Here is a 17480-nt window from a genome sequence, read left to right on the forward strand (position 1 = left end):
TCCCTCCCCGCCCCCTCCCCGTCCCCGTCCCCCCTCCCCCTCCCCCTCCCCGGCGGGGCACTGCTACTACGGGGCTCGCCACCTCACGCCGAAGGAATGCTGGAAGTATGCACACGTTCCCAAAAGTAGACCTCCTTCACCGCCGGAGGAGCATACATCACCCCGTGGCAGCCGTCCACCTTCTCAGGCGTTTCGTAACCGAGTAAACTGAGAGCGGGGAACAGCCCTCTATTAAGTAGCCCGCGGCGCGGAGCCTCTTCCCACTCGGCCCAGGCGAGCCGTCGCAGACGCGTCCGCGCGCGGGCAGCCTCCGCCGCTCCTCCCGGGATCCCCAGCCTCTGCGCCTCCCGGGCGGCCCTGCGGCCGCGCACCTCCCGGCCGCCGCCAGGTGCTGCAGGAGCGCGGCGGCCGACCGCCGGGCGTGCGCGGGGCGGGGGTCGACGCCGGGAAGCCGCTGCCGCCGCCGCTGCCGCGGTGCCCACCGCCTCAGGTTGGTCCGGCTTCTAGCCCTGTGCCTCTCCGCACACCTCGCCGAGGTAACCAGGGGAACGTGCACCTAGTCCGTTCCCTGCTTCGCCCCAAGCCCTTTCAAAGATCGCGGGCCAGAACCGTTTGGACTCGCAAGAGTGGAGCCGTGCCCGAGATTTGCCGGGTGTCCTTGTGTCTTTGGGGGAGAAAGAACTATAGCTTTTCAGACCGGCGGACGTCAGGGCGGCTGGGGGTGCGTGAAGCACCCTGTTCAGGGTGGGAGGGGGCCTTCATCCATAGATGCTGCGGGTTTCAGCGAAGGGTGCCCGGGTTCTGCGGCCTCCTCGTCGTCTCTTGGCCGCAGCTTCCCCGGGGTGCTGTAGTGCAGCCCCGGCGCTGGGAAGGTGTGTTAGTGACGCAGGGTGCGGAATTCTTTGGAGGAACGGCCGAGCGCTCTGCGGCTCATCGGAGCTGCGCGGGTGTGTGTGGCATCTTGAGGCAGATTCCTAGTCGACTGTTCTGGCTCCTTTGCTTTTCAAAACATCTGAGATGGTGGGTGAATCCAGCTCTCCGGGGACTCAGCCTTGGCCGACTTTCCCAACTTCTGGAGAAAGCTCCCCCCTCCCGACCTCGTCCCGAGTGCATTGGTCGGGGCTCTCTCTACTCCGGGTCCGTGGGACCCTGAAAGTAGTTTCCATCCCAAATCCTACATAGTATAAAGATCAGGGGGCGCCGGGATCATTTATGGAGCGAGCCGCGAAGCCAGGGAGCAAAAGAGGTACCTCAAACCGAGTGTCCTTAGGGAAAGGTGACCCTTTCGAGGCGTCCCAGAGCCCCCTCCCTCCCCCCTGCTTCTGCCTCAGCCTGGACTTTGTGACCCCACTGTCACATATGTGGAGTACTGGGGAGGCACCGTGCAGGAAAGGAAATGAGCGCCAAACTCGCCCTTGGCTACGTAAGGTCAAGGTCGCAGTGGGTAAAAGAGGAGGTTAGGTGATGCGCTCGGGATCTAGAGGAACCCCGCGGGGTGGGAGGACGTGTCATTTTATTTTTTAACTGGACCCAGGAGTTAAAGAATTGGTCTTTTCCAGCGGGGAGGGGCAGGAGGCACGTTGGTGGAAGGAGACCCGTCCCTTAAGACCTCCCCCCGCAACTGGCTCACTTCATTCACGAGGGTGATGTAAGGAAATCCTTGCGGACATGTAGGGGTGGCCGCTTTCAGATTTTATGTCTGAGAATGCTCAATGAAGTACTGATCTAAGCATTCACATAAATGATTTGGCTAAAAGGAGAGAAAACTTTTTTTTTTTTTTTTAATGAAACATATGGAGGGAATGACTGGCAGGCTGGTAGAGAACTACGTTCCGATGCTCCGGGCGCATCGGGATTCATCCGTGCCGCTGAGTCAGGCAGCCAATAGGTGGCGCTCTAGACCCAGACAAAAGCAGTTGCGCTGTTAAGGTTTTTGTGAAGAGTTCAGAGTTTTACAAAAAAAAAAAAAAAAAAGTCTGCACGCAGCATTTTGATGGGTCGATTGTCAGCCTTTAACTTTTCGCGAGCACGACTGCCAACTGACTTGGAAATTATTGTAGCAAAGTTAAGGCCAGCTGATGGGAACAATGGGCCAGTCTCACCTCCTGCTTTTCACCGATGGTGGAAGAGGGTTAGAAATGTCAAACAGCTGTTAATTAGGAAGAAAGAAATCGCTGGAGCCCTTGAATCTTCAGAGCAGCGCCAACATTTTAATCTTGGCTTCATAAAAAGGAGCTCCGGGCAATTTGGCACGCCTGCTCATCAGACATTTAAAATGCAATTTACACTCAGGCCGAGGAAAGATGCCCTAATACATTGTGCCAATAATTTGGAAGGGCATGGTTGGAGCTTGTCAGTTTCTTTTCTCAAAGAGGGCTCGACCTTTGGCTCATTTTTGGATTCCCAAGCAGGACTTCGTTTTTCAAGCGGCTTCGTCTGTTGCCTTACAATAATTTATGTACTTCACAGTCAACTCTCTTTTTATGTTTTGCCTCTGGCAGCTTCCCAGTTCAGTTCATTGCTAGTAGCTTTTGTCTCTGGATTGGACCTTAGAATGTTTTAGAAGATTCCCTTCTGCTAACATAGATTAAGCACCTACTGTGTGCTGGGAGTCGCAAAAGATGAATAAGACTCTTTGTCTTTAGGGAATTAATAACCTAGTTACAGAATCAGGAAAAATCAGAACGGAACAATTCTCCTATGGAGCATATATATCTATAATCTTCTGGAATAAGTGAAGTGAAAATAAGTTAAATGAAAATATTAATTATTACCGAGAATTTTTATAAAAAAATATCTTGGGAAAACAGACATGAGTGTCTTGTCTCTTCTATTGCTTGTCCTTTTTTTTTTTTTTTTTTGTTAGGTATTTTAGAGTTGTTTTCCCCTCATCTTGGATAAAGGATTTATCAGATGTGAGGAGAAAGCTGCTAGCAGTAGGATCAGGTTTCATTTGGGCCTTACATATTTCTGTATAATCCATTTCAGACCTTAAAGAGCTGCATATTTGTAGGCAGAACAAAATGAAAAAAAAAAAAGAGTAAAAGAGGTTTATTATACTTTTCCAAATTACCCCGAGACCACTAAAGTACAGTTACCTAAAGAGTTCAGCAGCTAGGAAAAAGCTGCCGGCCAAATAAAATCCCCAGCTGGAAGAGACATTTAGTTGAGTCAGGGATAAAATGACCTCTGAATTAGCCATCACCAAGGCAGGATGAAGTCATGTGGGGCCTAGTGAGGCCGTCACCCGGGGATGCTAAGCAGGACCAACCTCGGGGAAAACAGGACCCTCTTTAAACTTGAAATCCCTCTTAGTGCCATGATTGAACTGCAGTGGATGAACTTGACTTCCACAGCTCCACAATAGGCCCATTATATGCGAGGCCGGGCCCTGCGGTTATTAAGGCAGATCTGCTCGGGTCCTGGCCCGGGCCCAGGCTCCAGTCCTAACCTGGTCCCAGGCCTGCCCGGACCCGGTTCTGACACGGTCATCGCTTCCTCCCGCAGATCCCTTCATGCGGCTGTGAGCCGGAGGCCGGAGGCCGAGCATGCGGACCGGGCTTCCCCCAGCGCTTGCCGCCCTGGGCGCGGCCCTGCTCCTGTCTTCCATCGAGGCAGAAGGTAAAATGCTCCTCCTTCCCCCTCCCTCAGCGACAATGCAGCATTCTAGAAAGGAAAAAAAAAAAAAAAATCTTGCCACTATTGCTTGCTCTGTTTTCCCTGTACTTCGTGTTTTCTCCGGATGTTTCTCTCCTCTACGAGAAACGCCCCCTTCCGAGGTCTGTCCGTGGTCCGGCTCTCAGGTCCAGCTCTTTCGTATTCTGCTTAATCCATCCCGTGCAGTGCTGTGTGGTCTCCTTGCGCTTGTCCCTGCGGTGTGCTGTCCACACTGCCACCTACCCCTCTGCCTTCCGAGAGGACCTGCCGTCCGGGAGGGGGCGACAGCTGCACCCAGCTCTGCGCACGGGACTCCCGCCTCGTGGTGCTGCTACCCTGGAGCCCCGGAGCGCGGGCGCGCTCGCTCGCGTGGGTGTCCCCACCACCTGGCTCGGGGCTGCGACCTCGGTGACAGCATGAAATAAAGGACTGCCACAGTGCCGGCTCTGCGCCTCTGTGTGTTTTGTGGGGGGACTCAGCAGTTGAGGCGGACGGTGCAGGCAAATGAGGTGGCAGCCAGGCCGCCAAGGGGGTGGGTGGCAGGCAGAGATCCGGACCCAGAATGTGTTCTCCTGGCCCAGGGTCACTGCTGCTGTCCCTGTTTGGTTTGCGGGGCTCAGAGGAACGTGGCTCAGACCCAGCCCCGTGCAGACAGGTTGCGTGCGTCTGCGCCAAAGTTTCCAACCCAGGAAGCAAAGGGGCGCCGGGCAAGCCAGGCTCTCCGGGCCTCCCCTCTTACCTCTATGCATAGGACCCGAGTGGAGGCCTTCAGGGGCAGGGACATGGTGCTGTGGTCCCCAGGTCTGCAAAAACGACTCTGACCTGGAGAAAAGGATCTTTGCTAGATTTTCAACCTCACTTTATATCCTTTTTGTTGTGTGCACTTGATGCCCTAATTCTTCAGTGTTTATTTAAAAAGTTATTTCTGTGTAGTAACCTAGTGAGAGCTGCCGTGTGGCTTCCAGTATCATTAGAGACCTGACAAACTAGAATTATTGTTCTGCAAGGTAAATCAGGTAATACCATAACAGACATCTTAAATTTTTTTTTTCTTCAATAAAAAATGCTCCTGATGGAGTTAAGGGAGAAAAGAAAGGCCTGGGGCAGCTGTGGGAGTTCCAGGGTGGGTCGCACTTTTTTAGAGGCTGTGGGAAAGTAGAGTTGTCTCATGACAACATTGAGATTTTTTTAAAACTTTCTGTTGTGTTTGATTTTCCATTTCAGAACTGCAGGTACAAAAAAAAAAAATTCAGATTAGGAGAAAACACAGAAGTTCCAAAATGTGTGGCCTGCTTAGAAAAGTTAGAAATTTCCTGCTCTTCTTATCTGAGCAATACTGTGTGAATGTAGAGGCTTTTCAGAGTGGCCTCTGTGAAGTAATACTCAGATGAGGTTGCCTTTAATTCTATGTCGTTGGTAGGAAGGAATTTTATTTGAGGAACTTCTGGAAGCCCTACCAAAGATATTTTTAGATAATTCACTGAAGTGGCCCATTTATTGCTCGTTAAGAAAATAGTTATTTGAAAATCAGAAAGATTTGAGAATTCTTAGGAAAAGAATTAGGTTGGAAATGATGTAAGTGGAAAAAATCAATTCTCAATTGGATAATGGGCTGGTTAGCAAAGTGCTCTTAAAAAGAACATTTTAACATGGTGTGTCAACTATACAGAAATAATAAAAAAAGAGAGAACATTTTACTGTCTATATTATTGATTATTTCCGTATTTCTCACATTTTATCTTTTCAGTCTGGTATAGTTCTTACTCTGGCTTTCTTAAACTGTGACTTTCTTGTCTCCCACCTCCTTAGGTCAGCATTTAATAATTTTATTTTAATGGGATTCATTTTTGGGGGGCTTAGCTCTCTAGTTTGGTACTGTCGAGTAGAAATATATTATAAGCCACAAAAGCAAGCCACATGTGTAACTTAAAATTTTCTGGTTGCCACATTAAAAAAGGAAAAAGAAACAGGAGAAATTATTCTTTATAGTATATTTAACTTAGCCTACTATATCCACAGTATTATCACCTCAACATGTAATCAATATAAAATTTTTTTAGTGAGCTATTTTACAATTCTGTACTAAGTCTTTGAAACTGGGTATGTATTTTCCACTTGCAGTGTATTTTGAACTGGCCCCATTTGAAGTGCTTGAGAGCCACCTGTGACTGGTGGCTCCTGTATTGGACGGCACAGCTTGGGTGTTAACTACCAACTAAGCGGTCCCAAGAACTTGTGAAGGGCTAACAAAATTTGTGGCCAAGACCTTCCTGGGGACAATGGCTAGAAAGAAGTTTTCTTGGAAATTTTGGGGGGCATTTCAATCTTTCCACAGTCACCCTTGTTTCCTGCTATGTCATTTGGAACTTAGTTGTAAAATGGTAATAGTTACTTCTCTTTCCCTTTTACAACATCATGCTTGAACTCTTATATTTATACTGTTTTCCAACCAATTTCTATTTACTTAATTTTTATATGTTGAAAACAGTACCTTTTATGATACTAATTAAAAGGATTTGGCATACACTTTTTGCATCTTCATTTTTTTTTTTTTTTACAGTGGTACCACCCTCATCTTGTGATTTTCCTTTCCTGTGATTTTCCTTTTATCTGCTTAGACAAGGAACTTTATTTTTTATAATATAGTATTTTTGTCTTATGGAAATTAGGGTGAAATGATTTTTTTTGCCTTCAGTGTTTGTAATTTTTAGCCATAGCATAGAAATTCTAGAATTCAAGATGAACATGTCTTGTGAAAAACAGGGTTTTAATTTTAGTAAGTTTGACTTGTATTGATAATTTATGAGGGATAGCTGGATAATATCAATTGACCAGTGAGTTGAGGCCATTAAAGACACACTTTAATTGTCTTGTGTCTAAGCTAAGAGGCTAATTAATATATATTTCTATAATTCAGTGTCTATGTTTACCTGTTAATACTGTGTCATAATAGAAATTTTGGACTATAGGGAAACTTGTGGATCATCTATTCTGATTTTCTCATTTCCAAATGGGAAAATGAGGAAGATAACCTGAATAACTCAGTCAACTAATGTGATTACTTCAGAACAAGTTACAGATGAAACCCAGGTTTTCTTGTCCTGATTTAGTGGTAGTTTACCTACACTGTGCTTCTTTCTTGCTTGAAAACTGGTCAACCATGAAAGAACACATTGATCCATTACTTGTTTCCACTATTTATTTTTGGTATCTTGCAAACACAAATGAAATGAATATGTCATGGCAAAGATCATTCAACTTACACTAGCTTTGGATGTAAGATATAAATGAATACCAATTGCATAGAATAAAACCACTCTTTGCATACTTTTATAAGTTTCTGATGTTAGAGTAGTATCCTTTTCAGTGTTGTTATCACAGAGATCAGACTAAAAGATCTTACTAGTTCATCAAGATGGTATTTTGGTAGTATGTTTTGCTTTATCTTTAACATAGTTTATAAGTTACCAAAACTTATTAGACTATTCTCCCATATGTCCATCTTTTCATCCATCCATTATCTCTGCACAGTTGGCAGACTTGCTTTTGGTTGCCATAATGAAAAAAATTGTTTTACAAAATATATACCAAGATAGATACTTTAGTTTTAAACAAAGCATGTAAAGTTAATTTGTTAAATTCTATCTGTATCTGAACTGGAAATATCTGAATACCATGTATTTATTATTTAACAGGCATCAAATAATGTTTTTTTATAGAGTAGAAAATATATAGGTATATATTAATAGACACTTATGTACAAATATTGCTTTCTAAAGTTAGTCATTCACTCAGATGTTTCTTCTTTACATTGTATGCTCTGGAGTCTGACTATGGGATCAAAGTTTTGATGCTTATTTTCTGTGGTAACCACTCTGAATTTCATTGACTCATGTGTGGAACAGGGGTAACAGGGTACATTATGCGGGATTGTTACGAGAAGAAAAAGAGATTATATAAAGTGACTCGTACTCTGCCTATTGTATAGTAGACACTCAGAAAATGCTAGCTGTAATTATCATTTCAGAAAGTCCCAGATCCTGCCAATTTATGTGACAAAAGTATCACCAGAATGCAGTTTTCATAGCATAGCATAGCTTATTGACAAGAAAAAGCATTATTCCTAAGTGGGAAATTAAAACTACTAGAGTTATGAGTGCTTAAAATTTTAGTCATTTCATTTTCAGTATTCAGGTTCAGGTTTTTTGAATATATATCTGATTGTTTTATTATTTCTTTATAATTTGAGTTCTACTTCTCTTGGTTCAGATTCTCATTCTATGCAACTATGGCTCCTTGCAATTATAATCCATTATAGATAGGTCATATTGAAATATTCTGGCATCTTAATTGTTTCAGGGAACATAGACACTGCTTGTGACAATGCAATGGCAGTTGTGAATGATTTTTATACAAAAGAAAAGATTTTCAAAATTAATGAGAATTACGTTTTGCATCGATTCAAGTTGACATGGGTCCATACTCACTCCTGCTTTGTTATCTTTTTCATGAAACAAACAAACAAAAATGTATACATGGAGTGGCCAGCCTGAAAGATTTGACATGCGCTATAAGTGGCAGGAAGAAAAGTGGAGTGGGCTCTCTGTTGTACACATGCTAGTTGGCCATTCTTTCCTTCTTTTGATTCCCAAGTACCACATCTGAGTTTCTATGAACACCTTAAAATCCTCTGAAATGTTAAAGACTTTTCCCAACAGTCAATTTTTCAGTTTTTCTGGAATCCTGGTCATTTGGAAACCAACAAGGTGGGCCGCTGCTGCCCTTCAGCAGTTTTAACCTAATGTCTGCTGCTTCAGGTCAATTTCCTTGCAAGGTTGGTGGTACTGTTTTTCCATGTACTGATTTTTTTTTAAAAGCATGCTCAGGCCAGTTGCGTCTGCCTTTGCATTAAATTTGTCCTGAGCCATTGCTACTAGAACAATATTTTATAATGATATTCTTAATACCTCTTGTTCTATTAACATTTGTTGCATGCTTGTTATACTAAGTGATGACTACAGCTAAACATTGCAATATGATTACAGACAGCAGAATGTGGAATAATTAAGCTATGCATGTAGATTAATAGTCTAATCTCACTGCCTGTGTATGGATAGTAAGAAAATAACATTCATTCCTTTGCTAGTATATCCAATGAAAATAAAAAGCCATCTCCTATAGTTGGAAGCAGCAGTTCATCAAAGCAAATGTTTGCTTAATTTGTTTTATTTTCATTAAAATGTGCTGTTAATATTACATCAATCCCTAACCCCAGTTAAATTGTGTGACTCATGTTTCAAAGCTACTACTGTATTTCAATTGACCTCTGTGAAAACCTAAAAGAAGATTGTAATCCCTCAAAAGAGATGCAAAGAATCTGACTCACAAGGAATACTTTCAGACTTAAATACTCTATTAAGAGAGAGTATGGCTGAAAGTCATCTTGCTTTGTTGACCTACTTCAAGTGTAGTGATTTATAATGCATTGACCATGCACTGACAGTGAGTCAGTACAATGCTGCATGATGAGGCATGAACATTGCAGAGAGAATATCATTATAAAATATTTCTGAAACGTCTTTGTGTAATGACTATTGTACATGGAGGCTTTCGTTCATTGTGGGAAACTAAAAACAAGTCAACATTTCATTGACACATGCATGAAGCTGTATAGTTTTGTATGTAAACTATTTCTTTCTGTACTTTTCAATTATTCCTGTCATTGACTTCTCCAAGTTTTTATGCACAGTCATGTCTTCAGATCGCTGATCCTTCTTCGCTGTTTTCTTTAAGTTCTGTAAATAAATGTCCATGAATATATGGTTTGATGTTGTCTTTTCATAATTAACCATTGTTTTGTAAAGGACCATACTGGCATTTTAGTTTAAAATGCCACTTCTAGTATGGAGTATACCTGCTGCAAAGGAGAAAATAATAGTGTTGGTTTACACCTTGCAAACATACAGCATATTGGTGTAAACAGGCGGAATAATAGTTTTATAAACATCTGGGATATATTTTTTATATATTTATAAATTATTATAACATCCCCTATTACTATTTTTGAATATTGTCTATGTCAATGTGAATATACATTTAAATGTATATTTCCTTGTGCAACGTAACAGTGCTAAATTTCCCATGATTTCTCCCTTTCATTAACTTTCGTATTTCATCTCTGCACAGATTGAGATTTATCAAACAAAAATTAATAGCAAGACAATGATGCAGAGAATGAACCAAAAATATCATTGATTCTTTTCTGCATGATGGGAAAAAAAGTACTATGTCAATGTTCTAAATTAACTTCTATGGTTATAAGCAGGTTGTGATTTGGCATGCTTATTCAAAATGCTCTCAGCATGTATTGCGATCCCTTTAATTGTTATGTGAATTGTTTGCATATGTGGTTATTATCTGTGATTTCATTGTATTTGTATGTATTTGTATCCAAATATGTTTCTATTATGCTTGATTTTGCTGGCCATTCTTGGATGACCTAGCAACTCAAGAATCAAAAGTGTTTTGTGCTGTCCTCTGTAATATGTATACTCTCTAATGTTTTGTCATATCTTGTCAGCTTTTAATTTTATTCTTATCCAACAAGATATCTTCTATATTTGTTGGAAACAAATTTATGCAAAGACAATTTTAGTAAGCTTTGCTCAACACAATTCTTTATTGATTAAATTGACCATTTTGTGACATCGGAAAATGTAATTGATATCAACTCTCTCTTTTGCAGTTGACCCACCTTCAGACTTGAATTTTAAAATAATAGATGAAAATACTGTTCATATGTCATGGGCAAGACCAGCTGATCCAATTGTGGGTTACAGAATAACAGTGGACCCTACAACAGGTAAGTTTTGAGATGTTGGGGTTTTAAAATGGAGACACCAAAGATGATAGAGCTCAGTGTTCTCTCCTCCCATTTCTTATGAGAAAGCTGAAATTTAGAAAACCTTAGGAATTTAGACAATGTCAGATATTTGGTGAATGCAGGTCTCCAGATTTGCAGCCTAGTACTCACTATTTTTGTAGTATTGAACTTTATTAAAATGGTTTGCTGTGCTAAGCTGGTGCTATTAAAAGTGGACTTTTTTTTGTCTGATCAGAATATTGCTGGTAATCTTTGATTTTACAAGATAGAATTCTCGCTTCTTGATATTCTCGCTTCTTGATATTCTTGAATTAAAAAGAATTATATTCTTTTTAATATTTAAAGTGTCAGGTGACGAAGTGAGTTGTTATGCCTTACCCAATGTCCTACACATTTCAGTACTCAGGAAGCATTATTCTGGAATAATGGTGAGCTGCCATGGTGGAAGACAAGAATTTACTTTGGCTAGGTGATTCCACAGATCCTAGGCTAAGAATCTTTGAAACACAACACAAAACCCCATCTTGTTTTGGTTGTTCTCAGGAGTTATCTTTGGTGTTTATGTAGTTGCTCAATGTGGAGAACTAATCTCTGTTGATTAACTTTCAGTTTTAACATGGAATGGGAAAATTACCATTTCTACTAGCACTGGTCAGGTGGTAGGAAGATATCTCATCTGGCCGATAGTAGAGAGGGATGATGTCAATATAATTTTCCACTACAGCTCTGTTTAAATATTTATAGCCTCCAAAAATACTAATGATTTTAAATACTAATTTCTCAAGGAGTTGGGAAGAAATTTTTCAATATGATCTGGGAACTTAAGGGTCAAGAATTTACTTTTTCTTCTTTGAATCTTTTCTCCCCAAATGTACTTGCAGTTAACTAATTCATTCATCACAAAGCAAAGAAGCTGTTGGAAAATAGTTCTATCAGTTTCCATATGTTGGAATTCCTGACTCCTGTACTCCCCAAACTGGTACCCAATAGAGCCCTGGTGTCTTGTCCTGTGGGGGCCTTTGTTGATTCTGCATGCTCCACACAAAAACTGGGAATGTTTCTCAGGGTTCTATTTTACTACCTGTTATCTTTCCTGATTATTTCTGTTTTGATGAAAATTTAGTATAATTAAAAATCCTAGCAGGCACTTACTCCCTAGGAACTATTGTTTCCTAATTGAATTAATGAACATAATCTAGAAGGGAGTACATAACTGTCAATATATAAGTATATACTCAGGACAGTGTGTTTTGAAATACTTGGTATCTAGTTAAGTCATGTCAGAGGACTATGATTACCCATTATTGTATGCCACCATTTGAGAATGGAAAATGCATTGCTTCCACACAGACCGCTTCCCACTATAGCTTAACTTTAACCTATGGTGTTTGTTCTTGAGTTGATTTTCATCCTCCCTTTCTTCGCTCTCCTCCAGCACATAATTTAAAGTTAAATTATTTTCTGTTTTAAGTCTTATTTGTGAAATAATTTTGCTATCTACCATTCACCTTGAGAAACAATGGGAGATTTGGGCTTGATATTCTGGTGTATCTTTATTCCAGAGGAATCCTTGAGTCCTGGAACAAATATTGAATATTATTATCATAAGTAAAGGTTATGCCAGTCCACTTACTGCATTTCAAAGTTTTGGTTTTAGAAGATAAAAGAAGATAATGTTTAGATGTTCTGTAGAAATGTATATATATTTAATTTTTTAGATTTTGAGTATATCTGGGAATTTCATTATAATGTGTTACATTATATGTGAAAGATATTTTATTGCATTCATATTTTCCTTTCTATATTTCCAGATGGGCCCACTAAAGAATTTACCCTTGCAGCTAGTACCACTGAAACTTTATTATCAGACCTTATACCTGAAATAGAGTATGTGGTAACAATCACTTCATATGATGAAGTAGAAGAGAGTGTTCCAGTTATAGGACAATTAACAAGTAAGCACACATATAAAGTACTTTTCTGCCTTTTATTTCGCAGAAGATTTCTCCAACTTTCAGATTTAATCTGTTATGCAGAGTTACTTTGTATCAGTATAAACTATTCCTTCCTATGATCCTAGTCATTAGTGGATGTTAATTCATTCTCGATTTATAACCGTAGTCTCTGGAAGCAGCAGGAAAGTTATGAGTGAAAACTATCAAAAATATTAAACTTTACTAAGCAACAATGTCAATGTCTTTTTGAAATATATCTAAAATATCATTAACAATAATTTATTTGCAAGGCATTGATTATTTGGAAGTATTCTCTGAGCAGCTGGGCATGGATCATACATTTGAAAGACAGTGGTGGAAAACAATATATATATATATATTTTTTAAAGAAGTATTTGTATGAGTTCATTTATTTTTGTAATAATAGGGTTTTGACTCAGTTCAAACAGGTGGTCCCACAAAGCCAGGGGAGAAGAAACCTGGAAAACCAGAGATACAAAGTAAGTATTTCTCTTAATATTTTTGCTTGGCTTTATAGAACTCATAAATGTAATATAAAGGAAATGTTCCAACTATACGCATACTTTGACTTTATTCCCTGTTAATTTCTATAGGTGTTGTCTAGAAGGAATATAGAAAAATAATAGTAATATATGACTAAACAGTTATACTACCTACATTCTGGGTTTCTAGTCAATTTTTCATTCTGTTTACTAAATATTCATTTTACTGGGAGTAAACTGAATTGGTGTGTGTCCACTTTTTTTTTTTTTTTGCAAGATTTTGGGAGTAGGTGAAAAACAGCTCATCTCTAGACTTAACTCATTTCTCAAAGACCAATAGAAATAGGGGTATATGAGGGATATAAAGCTGGAACACAAGAGAGATGCCCTCCTTGTGTTTGAAGAAACTCCTTGTGTTTGAAGAAACTCTTGCCATAAAAATCTATTTCTAAATCTATGGATATGTTAATTATGCCCATCTCTGGGTATTTATATACCTTTCATTGATGGCAGTGTCACCATTTTCAGTGTCTGTTTAAGACATCTCTGGTAATAAGTTGGTCTTAACACATCTAAAGAATAGTACACATTTTCCAAGGATGATGTTTGGGAGGTGGCGACTGTGAATCAGTGGGATGAGAGATGGGAGTGGAGTCTTATGCAGTTTGAAACGATGTCCCTGGTCATTCTAATACATTCTCGCACTACCTCTATTATTATTCCATCCCCACAGTCATAGAGGCAAATTAGAAAAGAAAAAAGGTATGAAAAACACTGTTTACCAAGTTCTTTATAATATGTAAGTAAGAACCCAACCCCCAACAAAATAAGTTACACAATGATCCTTGATGCACTTGTAACCAAACAAAAGGAATTTTATTCAGACTAGGTTTTGTAATTTCTAGCCTCCTATGTCTTCTATTGCTTGGTCTGACTTATGGGGTGGACACTTACAGGGATTCTTGGATTTTAATTTGCCACCTTATAAAAGTTGGATTTGTGACCCAGGATGACTATAAAAGGATTTGAATAAACTGTCTTTTATCAGGAGTTTTCCTCTACAAATGCCTGTTTATCATTCTTTCTAATGTCTAATAATCTGAAATGAACTTTATAGTATGCAATTATAATGCTAATATTTTCCTTGAACCATCGATATTTATTCTAAGTCAAAGCATTATACCAAATATTGACTAGTCAATAGACTTAAATGGGCCCATTAAATGGTGTGCAAAAATTATTTAGACATGCAACTTATACTTAGCTTGCAAAATTTTCCAGGACCCTTTCCTTCTCTTCCTAGCCAAATACTTCTTTTATTATTCACCAACTGACTTATAAGGATAAAAACATCTTCAAAAAATTCACTTAGTGTTGTCTTTTGAATACAGATTTTCGTGAAAATCAGCCTGTTTTCCTTCTGACTGCAGAGAAAAGGAAAGATATGATGTTCATTTATAAAAGCCAATCATTATATTTCAAAAATTTAAGGGTATAATGTGCATTATTTACATTTGAATTGAAATGTTTTTCTACTCCTTGTTTTGTAAAAGTGGGTTTTAAATTGTCAAACTTAAATACACTGATAATTAGGACAATAAAATATTTTGACTATCTTGCATCATATTTATGCTTCTTTTTAAAAAAAAGATTTTATTTATTTGAGAGAGAGAGAGAGCTCAGCAGGGGCGGGGGTGGATTTGGAGAGGGGCAGAGGGGGAGGGGGAAGCAGGGTTCTGGCTGAGTAGGGAGCCCAATGCAGCGCTTGATCCTAGGAACCCCAAATCATGACCTGAGCCAAAGGCAGACACTTAACCTTAACCGACTGAGCCACCCAGGTGCCCCTATGCTTCTGTTAGACTCTATTAACCCTCTAGACTAACCAACTGCAAACTTTAGACAATTACATTGTAAAATGCAGGAGAATTTTAAAAGATTTTCTCTTTTCTTCCACTTAATTACATCTGCTTGAATAGGACAGCAATTGTTTTGTATTTATTGCAAGATACCAAGTAATGAAGACACTGCTCACACTCATTTTGTGTTTCCCAGATGTTTTGTGTAATTTGTACTTGGAGAAAAGAGGAAGGATGTCGTTTATAAAAATAGGTTAATAGCATGAATATTTTGGTCATATGCTCTTGGAGAGTAGGTCATGTATCTATTTATCTCTCTTGCTCAATGTCGTATATAGTAATTTAGAGCCATATAGTTCCATAAATGCATCTTAATAAAGTCACCGAAAGTGCTTCTGTGTATATTAATAAAATGTTCTTTTGTGCATGTCAGTTGTAGGTGAACAATGTGAATATATTCTGATCAACAAAATGACTTAAGTAGAGAACTTAATGTTGTTACAATGTTAATTTGTATTCTTTAAGTTTTGCAATGTTAATTTGTTCTTTAAGGATGGGTAGAGTTAAGAATACATCATTTAAAAATATATCAAATGTATTTCAGAATGCTCTGTCAGTGCCTGGACTGATCTAGTGTTTCTCGTGGATGGCTCATGGAGTGTGGGAAGAAATAATTTTAAGTATATTTTAGACTTTATTGGTGCTCTTGTGTCTGCTTTTGACATTGGAGAAGAAAAGACAAGGGTTGGAGTTGTTCAGTACAGCTCTGATACCAGGACCGAATTTAACTTAAATCAGTACTACCGAACAGATGAGCTTCTTGCTGCAATTAAAAAAATTCCATACAAAGGTGGCAACACAATGACGGGTATGTTTTACAAGTTTTGTTCTTGTTGAAAATGAATGAAATACCTGTTTGCACAATTTTCTTATGTTAAATAATTTTGAAATTAATCAAAAAGTTTTTGATTTTGGCAAAGTTGTGGGGTAAGGAGTGAATGAACATGTTTCTTTTTCACTTCAGGGGATGCCATTGATTACTTAATTAAAAATACTTTCACGGAATCTGCTGGAGCAAGAGTTGGCTTTCCTAAAGTGGCAATTATTATTACTGATGGCAAATCCCAGGATGAAGTGGAAATTCCAGCAAGAGAGCTTCGAAATATAGGGGTTGAAGTTTTCTCTTTGGGTAGGTCACATTTAGTTAAGTATTCTCACTTTAGACTTCCTTCAATACTTAATGTTTAGAAAGAGGAAAAGTGAATTCTTTAAGGAAGGATGCTATTACAAGTGTTTGGTGCATTTTATAGTGTAGTGTTAAACCATGTCATCTTCAAGTTAAATTCTGCTTATGTATCTCTCTAACTCCCTTAGCCTATGCGTTGTGAGGTGGTATTCATATTTTTGCCAGCCCTCTACTTTTCAAAAATGCTAGGCCAATGATTCTAATAAAGATCCTCCTTGTATTATCATTAAGTTTTTTTTTTATGTGTTTCCTATATTATGTAATACTTGAAGAATTCGGAGGGTTCCAGCTCATTCAGGACTCTGGAAGAAAAAAGTATTATCTTTACAGATGGCAGGGACAAATGATGGCATGGTTGGGATGAGAGCCCGCTCTGTTTTACTAACCATTCATTTTCCTTTTTGGCTGGCCACTTTCTGTGAAATTATAAAATGCCTTTGTCATTTGAACAGTCGCACATTCGTTATGAAGCAAAGCAATTCCGGATAATAACTAAATAGGGATTTACCAATGTCTTCACTTTGAAGATTGAGAAAACAAAGAACTTCTCTAATTCAGCACATTTTTCTTTTCAATATATCTGTCCTTTTGTTTTTTAAGGCATTAAAGCTGCAGATGCAAAAGAACTCAAACAAATCGCCTCCACACCTTCATTAAACCATGTCTTCAATGTGGCCAACTTTGATGCAATTGTGGATATTCAGAATGAGATAATCTCCCAGGTGTGCTCCGGTGTAGATGAACAACTGGGTGAATTGGTTAGTGGAGAAGAAGGTGAGGGAATTGTTCAGCGTTTCCCTGTGTTAGGCTTTTCCATTATTTGATAGCACTTAAAGCTTTACAGGAACTCTAAGAGTAGATGTATTTACTCAAACACATCTTCCAGTGGTTCTGCAGTTGCATATTTTCAGTAACTCAACTGGTTGGTGCCATTTGTATGGTTCCCCCTCCCCCAGAGGAACATGAAGGAAAATATTTATATCATTGTATATTTCTTAAAAATCTTCTATGGGGGAAGTTTGACTTGTTCTTTCTCTCTATGACCATCTTATGCCTGTTGAGTGTCCATAATTAGGCTACTCAGGCACTGGCTTTGATGATCTTACACTCCAATGTAAACACTGATAGGCTGGGGAGACATGTCTTCTAGCATTCGGCCACGTAAACTAGTAAGAACACTACTTCTATTAAATGGTGAAGCAAAAGGGTTTTCTATCATCATTCTCTGCATGTCCTCAAAACTTTAAAGAATATTTCCAAGATCAGACAGTTTGATCCTTCCACATCTGGAAAATTTTCCCATTTTTATCAATTATTGCTTCTAAATACTTGGAAGAAGGAAAAGACATTTCAGAAAACATTTCATAAACATCCTTTTGG

General features: G+C 39.3%; 1 protein-coding gene across 3 annotated transcripts in view; it reads left to right on the forward strand.

The window, feature by feature from the left end:
* The first annotated feature begins 386 nt into the window (after positions 1-386).
* COL12A1 (collagen type XII alpha 1 chain) overlaps positions 387-17480 on the forward strand; it is a 116774-nt gene continuing 99680 nt past the window's right edge. For 2 of the 3 annotated variants that reach the window (XM_077903348.1, XM_077903349.1), the window contains exons 1-8: positions 387-490; positions 3508-3621; positions 10403-10519; positions 12352-12495; positions 12936-12995; positions 15459-15722; positions 15879-16043; positions 16701-16874. In XM_077903348.1, the coding sequence (XP_077759474.1) occupies positions 3549-3621; positions 10403-10519; positions 12352-12495; positions 12936-12995; positions 15459-15722; positions 15879-16043; positions 16701-16874 (997 nt within the window). In that variant the 5' untranslated portion in view covers positions 387-490; positions 3508-3548. The remainder of the gene's footprint in view (positions 491-3507; positions 3622-10402; positions 10520-12351; positions 12496-12935; positions 12996-15458; positions 15723-15878; positions 16044-16700; positions 16875-17480) is intronic. The other variant, XM_077903350.1, reaches the window with a different exon arrangement.

Source organism: Canis aureus, chromosome 7 (assembly GCF_053574225.1).
Source record: "Canis aureus isolate CA01 chromosome 7, VMU_Caureus_v.1.0, whole genome shotgun sequence".
In the NCBI taxonomy this organism is placed as follows: Eukaryota; Metazoa; Chordata; class Mammalia; order Carnivora; family Canidae; genus Canis; species Canis aureus.